Below are 8,717 nucleotides of genomic sequence, written 5' to 3' on the forward strand. Positions count from 1 at the left end.
TTGCCATGTGTGATTTCTTTCATGGTCTGACAATCTTAGTGGAAGTTTTTTTAGTTTACAATCAGTGTCACTTGGAAGGTTATCTGGTGATATGTTTTCTTTTCTCTTTCCTCTTTTATGACTTTCCAGTGAGGGGAAAAATAAACAAACCAAACCAAAACCAAAACCAAACCAAACACTCACCCCACAAAACAAAATAAACCCCAGACCACAAAACCGCCAAAAACCTGAATTGTATATTTACTCTTCTTACAGATCAACTCTGCCTTTTATTGCACAGCTATTCTAAAGACTATTGGAAAAAAATATTTTAAAACCTGAAGTTTTTTTCATGAAAAGACTTTATGTAGTTACTCTGTGCATCATTATTGTGTGCATTTAAAATTTACTGAAAGATAAAAACTTAGAAATATGCATGATAATGTCTGTAGACTGACTAGAAGTTTTAAAATTACATGCTATATATTAGCCTTTTTGCATATCAAGAAATATGCTTATGTCTGCACTGTAGATACATACTTTGAAGATATCTTGCATGAGCCAAAGGTAATCTCCAAATCGCTCATATTATCTGACCTTTTTGTATCTTATTGTTACACAGTAGTTTCGGAACAAGTCTGGAAAGAATGGTATGCATAGTTACCTCCCCTTACAGAGAAGGTGAAATCATAAAGAAAAAAATGAGCACAGTATAACAACCTTTTCCCATCATGATACGAACCAAAATAAGAAAAAATGTTTTGTTCAAATACTGTTTCTTTCCTTTCCAAAGTGTAACTACAATGAATTAATGGACTAGTGCTATTTAACAATTTATGAAAAGTAAAAAGTTGTTATGCTTGTGATGGTCCAAGAATATAGATGACATTTTCAGATAGATGTAATATCTTTTAATAGACCAAGGGATATGTTAGTTTTAAAAGAAATGCTTTTGGACCCCTAGCTTTTCTATCACACCTTAGATAGGAGCAAAGGACTTCAAGCTTAAAACAAGTTAAAGATAATTGCTCCAAGGTGAATTTCACTATGCTAATCAACTAGAAAAGCTGCATGATTTGCAAGGCTGGATGATTCTCCATGAAGAAAAGGTAGCCGTAAGCAAAAGAACCACAAGAGTCTGAAAAGCAGTGAGATAAGGATATATTTTGGATCACAAGTATTTTTTTATTTCCTGTGGAACTGATAATTTCAATTTATTAAAACCACTTGTGAATTAACAGAAAATCTGGATTTTCATGGGATTATTACAAGACAGTGGTGGTTTTGCAGTTTCCTGGACTCCAGGTAAATACTGTGCAGCTTTTTTGCCAAGAATGTCAGTGCAGCACTAAACGAAACACTGAAAGGTTAGGAACCTGCCAAAGGTGCAGAAATTGCTACCTAACAGCTTGTTTGTTTCTTTAATTTGGATAAGGCAGAGTGGCTGAAGTGCATAAGAAGCACAAGTGTTTAAGGCTGTCCTGGACTTTTTCAGGATGGTTCACAGGCAAGGAAGACAGCAGAAGTGAAACAGAACTGCCTGTATCCTCTGCTGGGCAGTGATGACTAACACAAAGTACAGCCCACTGCCCAGACCCAAAAAGACAGAACTCAGGTTCCCTTGTCAGAAGCTATGGCTCAAATCTTGAGCCTGACAGGCTGTGCTCAAAGAGGTCAGGAAGTGTCAAAGGATCAGTAAACTTTGACAGCTCACCTAGCACTACGTAAATCTGTACAGAATTATTTTCATTGTCTCTCGTAATGGAATTCTCTATATTAATCTATGAATACTTTTCCCTAGTAATTCAAATTAATGGAAGTTATGTGTGTAACCGCAAAGGATGGTGCTATAGTAAAACAAGTTATGACACATCAAAACCATGTTAGTCTGATGATTTGGGCTGAATAGATAAGTTAAATTAGAGTTATCTAATAAAAGTATCAAGGCCTTGTCTTGGGCCCCACAAAATGCTCGGAAACTTGCCTTATTCACAGGGAAAGATTATAATAAAAATTATAATAAAAAGGGAATATACAGGGAAAGTATATAATAAATGCTGTACAGTTCCTACTTCCCTCAAAGACTCAAGCTGCTGATACTACACACTTTCCCTAAAGAGATTATTATGGTAATCCCAAATATACTACTGAAGTTATCTTATATTTGAGCTCATCAGATCCAATGTTCTGCAAATAATCTCCAGCAGCTTTAGCTAGTGTTTACGTAAGCTGGTCAGGATGGCTGAGTACTGATGACCATGTTTTCTGGCATATGCAAAGGTCTTTCCTATGAAAATTATACTTAGTATTTACCCTGCCAAAGCGTTTGTCATAATTTGTGGATGTTTCATTTCAAATGTTTTACTATATATCAGGCATTTAGCAGGACAAATTGTACTTACTCAGAGAGCTAATTTTTTTTCCCTAATGGATAAATGAACTAATGAACTTGGCAAAGGAAAAGCTTGGATATCATGATAAATATTTCCAGTCCATTTTGCCTGTTGAAGCTGGCTGAAATGGTTATAGAGTACTCTTAGTGATACTCTTACAGTACACTTAGTGGTAACTCTTTACATTAGATATGCACAGGTTTCTGCTGTACAGTTACAAAGCCAAGCAGCACAGAGAAAGGTGTGGCAGGAACGTGCTGTGAATACCTCCTGTTTTCAAGGCTGTGGGATCAATATGACCTTATCTTTCCCCTCACCCAGCCAAGAGTTACTGCTTGCTGGAGTGGGATGGAAATGAACTTAAAACTTACTTCATCTTGCAGTGGAAGGACGGTGTAGTGGTTATTCTTAGCTCCATCTGTGGCAGCATCCTCTTCTCCAACTCTTTGCTATGGAATCGGAGCTGCAGCACACTGACAATCTTTCAGTGTTTTCCTTCCACCCTACCTGCACGGTTTTGTTTGAATGTCCACAGTTTCCTGTACTCCCAGTAACACTCCAACTCAGAATTCTACGCCATGCAAAATTTTCAAGGGGAATGAGGACTGTTGCACTGTTCAGGACTCCGCACAGAGACAACTGACATGGATGAATTTGAATATTCATGACACAATTGTCACTGAACTGAGCCTGAAGCCAGCCTCTGGAACCAGAGGCTTGAAGTATAATCCTCTTTAATTCCTCTTCTACAAATGTTTATTTTCCAAGCAGCTTCTCAAGCACTTGCTACAAAGGGATGATAAAGGCTGCACCAACACCTGAGATGGAGAGCTAAGAAACAGCAGCATCATGTGGGATGGGTGTTAATATATCCTCAGCTTTTCCCAAATATTACATCCACAGCATGACTTTTCATCACTTACTGTAGCAAGTAAATATCACAATTATTACATTTCAGGAAATCCAGTCTTGGGAGATTTCATTGCTCCAATACTGAAAATTAATCACAAAAGGTAGCCTAGCACCAACCAGTGAGGAAGTGTATACACCGAGTCACCTGAACATGTACATTTAATTACAGAAAAGATAAAGGACTTTCAGGAAGACCTACACATGGAATATCAAGCACCACAGAATGTGGACTATGAAAAAGATGTGGAAATGGCATAACAGGGGAGTACAAAGGGTTATTTTGCACATCGAGAAGGAAAATTCTTGTCAATTCCTGCTTTTTTCTCATCCTGACCCTCAACACTCCTTTTTTGTGGAATGATTCTAATTTCTGGAATTTCTATACAAATTTATTTCTCCATTACAATTAAAAATGCTTCATTATATTGTTTTCTGACTACCTTATGCAAGATATCTTCAGAAAAATTTTAGGTGGTTTGACTATTGCAGTCATATACTTTGATTAACAATACTTGGGTGAACCACAGGGTATGATGCAACTTAAAAACACAAAGCATTTTATATACGAATATGTAAAATATATAAATATACATTGTATATTTGCAGTACTGATAAACCACTAATTAATGCAGCTTTTAATGTTAAATGTTTTACAGCTTAAAGCTTCTTGCCAAGATAGCTAATTGCAATGCTCAAGGAAAAGTTGAGAGGGAAGAATACATAAGCATAGTTTATATATTTATTTTTGTGAATGAACATGATTCAGTAGCAAAGGTTTTCTTAAAAATGGGAGTTGTTTTTAATTTTTTTTTTTAAATTTTAAGACACAAAATCATCAAGCTGGCTGCCAAAGGAAAAGAAGGGATAGGGAACTGTATTTCTGCTGGTACAGATTTTGGTTCTGATTTGCAGTAGGCAAATGATGAGTAATTCAACATACTCAGGTAGGATTATAGCAATGCTGCAAAATGAGGATCTAACTTGCATTGTCTGGGACTTTGTGTGACTGCCATCACAGTTAAAAAAACCCATTTTCAATACATTTCCCTGGATCACTTTCCTTGCAATACCTTCCCCCACACATTAGACACAATATAACTTCTAAAATGCAAAACTATAGGAGATATGGGCAACAACAATCAAACAATAATAGTGATTTCAGCCTGAAATGACTCTGAAATCTTCCTGATGTTGCCTTCTTAGAGCTTTTTGAATTTCTTCATATTTCTGATCATCACTGTGGATTTTTACTTTTGCACATTCCTATTTAAAATCTTTGCCCCATCTTTTGAAAAGCATTTAAATCAGCTGGAGATATTCTTGGATTTGCATCTGCTGCCGTCTGAAAAAAATGTCATACTTACCAACTGTCTACTTACCAATTTAATCTGCCATCTTTTTAAACACAGTAGGAAGAACTGATCTTAGTAAAACTTCAAGTGCACTTGTCTCAAAGGTACACCTGGTATGGCAGATTTAATATTTCCCTTTTTATTTTTCACTGTAATGCCCCATATTGCCAGTGAAGTGAAGAATAAAAATGTTTCAACTCACCAGTTGCATCAGGTTTTATTTTAGGTTGAATGTCACACATTTTGTTGTAAATAAATAAGACTTCCAGGAGCAGAAGAGTAGTCTTCCTACTAGCCTACTTATTCATAGTTACACCTGTGCTGTTGCAAAAGTGGAGTCTTAACAGACTGCATTAACAAGATTAAACGGAAGAAGTAATAAAGGCACAGACTGTTCCATTTCATTAAGGAAGGGAAGAAGAGTGCTGGAGGAACCAAGTAATGAAACAATATTTTCTTTTGATACTCTGCTAATGTGGAATGGATTTCTTATTCCAGTACAATAGTTTAAAAAATAGTATTTTTCTGTAAATTCTGAAAATAAATCTCAGCTTTTCTTTGCCATCGGTTTTCATTGCAGACATAATATAAGGTATGGAATATTAGAATAGTAGACATAAGATGTCAAATTACTAGAGATAAACCACCCATCCACCCATCTTGCAAAATGACACCCCTACCTGCAGCTAGAGCTAAAAAGTAAATTTTGTTCCAGTGTTTTTAGATGTCATGTGACAGACCTGTCTGAATTGCCCCCACTGAACATCCATTACATTAAAGGAGTATCAATTGATTCCCAGTTGCCCTAAGTTTGTGCAGTAAGGGGGAACTTAGGGGTAAGCTATTAGTATCAATCTCTAACAGAGCTGCTCAGAGCCTGTAACTACTAATTTTTTTCCCCCATAGGCTGCTAGAATGGCTAGAATTGCATCCTGATTCATAGGTTACACCTGCAAAGGTACGTAGTGGCTGTTATGCACCAAATGCAGCACAGCTGAACACAAAGCACTGCAGGATTTACAAAAGCTTTCTGACAAAAAACAAAACAAAATAAAACAGGGCATAGGCAGAGAGCATTTCTACAAGACAGCTAATACATTAAATGCATTGCCTCTCACTAATTCACTTTTCCCTTTTGAGTCTTTGTGGATTTTCTGTGTTTTGACAGAATTCCCCTCACCTCCCCATTACACATTCCCAGGTTCTTTTGCTGGAAGAGCTCTGTGAAGTTACTTCATTTTCAGGTAACCTTTCCTCACTAATCCATTTTCTTCTGTCATAACCTTTGCATAAACGACTTGTTGGAATAAGGGATTCAGATTGTAACAGTTCTGTCCTGCTATATGCATATTCATTCCCTTGGAATTCACACCAAAGATAAAACACAGAGGACTTAACTTTCAAGATTCAATAAGCCTGTTACATACAGAAGACTGTTAATCCTGCACACTATTAAAAAAAAAAGTTCAAAATTGCCATCTCAGCCACTTTGCTTTGAATGCTTGCTCTAGTTAGATAGAACAGTTGAGGAATTTTCAAACAAAAGAAAGCAATGCAAGAGGAAATACTAGGGGAGAGTTCTGAAGTTTATGAAGATAAGCAGAATTATTGAAGATTAGGAAAAGTACAGAAAACAAACAAATACATGGGAATAGTCAGGCTGAAAAAATATTTTTCCAATAATTAGGAAAACATTATTTGAAGGATAGTAAGAAACAGGATGAGTTAATTACTTATGATAACTCACTTAAATCTGCATAAACATTACACAGCTACTTTTAAATGTCTGTTCCTAAACCAGTCACATAGGCTACACATGTTGTTGTGGGATTATAATCCTAAAGTCCCAAATTCTTGACCTACTGCATTTTGATGAATTCCCTGGCTTGGTAAAAAAATAAGAATTGCCTCTCTCTATTATTTCATTAATGGAAGCCTTTGATGTTTAGGGGCATAATTTTTCTTAACTGGGTAAATAACTGGTATATAATTTTCCTTCTGTTGCAACAGCATTTCACTCTGCTGAAGTACTGATTGCTTCACAAGGTCTTTAAGTCTCACTGTTCCATAAAATATTACAGTTCTCCATTAGACACACTACTTTCCTCTCAGATAAAAATCATGGATTGAAGAAATGGCCAAAAGAAATTAACAACATTTAAGAGGTTTTTTTCCCTCTTCTGCCTCTCTAATTTGTGTAAATGAAAATTATTTCTGCATGAGTCAGAAAGAAATCAATAGATTGTTGCCAAATATTACAGACCCTTCTTATGCAGGATATATACTGGTACTATATATATAACTGGTACTGAGCAATGATTCCAGACACACTGACCTTCAAGTCAAGAACTATCATTTGACTAGCAGCCTAATAGGAAACGTCCTGTTGGGTGTGCTGTGCCTCTACAGGCATCAGGGCAGGCAGAACTTGGATGCAGAAGTCTTAGGCAATGTTCATATTTTGTAGTGAGACCCGAGTTTCAGAAGAAAATGGCATTATTTTAACTCTTACAGAAATATAATGATACAACATAGTTTTCAGCTGTAAGTTTGTATTTCTGGAAATGTGCCCCACTGACTCTCAGCTGAAAAAACCCTACATTGAAGAATAATTAGAGGAGCTGAACAAATATAAAATGAAAACTACACTCATCTGCAGCACAGATTAAAGCAAGCTCTAACATCCCTGCATTGCTAGCTACCTTTTGACCAGGAAGCTTTCTTATGAGCTGGCTTAATAGCCTGAACCAACAGGCAGTATGAATAAAAGGGATCATCATGCTTTGCTTTCTTTTTAACTGTTGCCTGTGTTCACTTCTGCCTGATGATGTTCAACAGAAAATAGATTTTTGTAATATGATATAATTTTTTGAGATAATAAAGGCAGGAGCTTGACACCAATGAGCACTATGGAAACCTAAATGAGTTAATTCTCTCATCATTCTAATTTGCTCAGCAGTTAATAGCATCTTATAACACAAGCAATCACAGGATTAACTATGGAAATGAGGAATGTAAACATTTATCTCAGTAATTTAGAAAGAAAATAAGCTATAAAAGTTGTTGTACACAAACTGATTTTAAAAAACCCCACAAAATTAAGAACATCCTCCTGAAAGACAAAGGTAGTCAAAGCCATTACTTCTTTTTGGAGAAACTACAAATACTCGAGAAAATGGTCTGCTGAAGCCACCCTGTGCACTTCGATAGTTCAGCGAGTCCTTCAGCTTGTTGCAGATAAAATTTTTTTTGGGTCATAGGCCTGGTAAAAATTATATGGCTAAACCAAAGACAACTTGGCCAACACTTTAGAGATAACAAATGTAGAGATTATGAGGGAGGCACAGTGGGATTCACTTCCGTCTACCTGCCTTACTCTTGTTAAGAGCAGACACAAGATGCACCCTGTCCTGGTTCCAGCCAGGACTGAGCGAATTTTTGCGGTAGCTAGAAGGGGGCATCGCCAGGACCCAGAGGTTATTCTATACCACCTCATGTCATTGCTGAAGGAGGAGGGAACAGAGTCTCTTCCAGGGAGAAGGGCTTCCTTTCTGTCAAGTAAACCTGGTGGAGGGAGCAGCCAGGTAGTGGCAGTTCTGAGCCGGAGGGTGAGGTTGGGTAACGCCGGTTCTGAGCAATCACATATGAATCTTGTGCAGTATGTTATTAGTATTGTTGCTGTCACTGTTGTCTTATCTCACTGCTGTTTCCAGTAAATTGTTTTTATCTCAACTCACAGTCTTTGCCTTTTGTGCCTCCAAGTCTACTTCCCAGCCTGCGATGGGGGGATTGTGAGAAGGAGTGGGGCAGGTGAGAGAGCGAGCACCAGGTTGTTTAGAGAACCTCAGTGGGAGCACTAAACTGGGGAGTACCATTCCCATTACAGCCTAATTTGTAACCCAACATGGGGCTCCAACAGTTCAGATAACAACAGATCTGAGCATAGTTAAGGAAAGAATGCTCTTGTTGCTAAATCAGCCAGATCTCCTCAGTGCAGTCACACCACACTTAGAGTCAAGGACGGTTATTGAGAGATCTGCCCTAAGGGTGGATAGTCATGAGTGGCATGTAATGTGGGAGA

At 37.3% G+C, this 8,717-nt stretch overlaps 1 protein-coding gene across 1 annotated transcript in view; it reads right to left on the reverse strand.

Annotated features, from left to right (window-relative positions):
• Positions 1-8,097, reverse strand: part of RORB (RAR related orphan receptor B) — a 47,125-nt gene extending 39,028 nt beyond the window's left edge. The window contains exon 1 of the mRNA XM_018085838.1: positions 8,013-8,097. Within this exon, the coding sequence (XP_017941327.1) occupies positions 8,013-8,097 (85 nt within the window). The remainder of the gene's footprint in view (positions 1-8,012) is intronic.
• Positions 8,098-8,717: the final 620 nt, after the last annotated feature.

This window comes from Manacus vitellinus, unplaced genomic scaffold (assembly GCF_001715985.3).
Source record: "Manacus vitellinus isolate BGI_N305 unplaced genomic scaffold, ASM171598v3 scaffold_9_pilon, whole genome shotgun sequence".
NCBI lineage: Eukaryota > Metazoa > Chordata > Aves > Passeriformes > Pipridae > Manacus > Manacus vitellinus.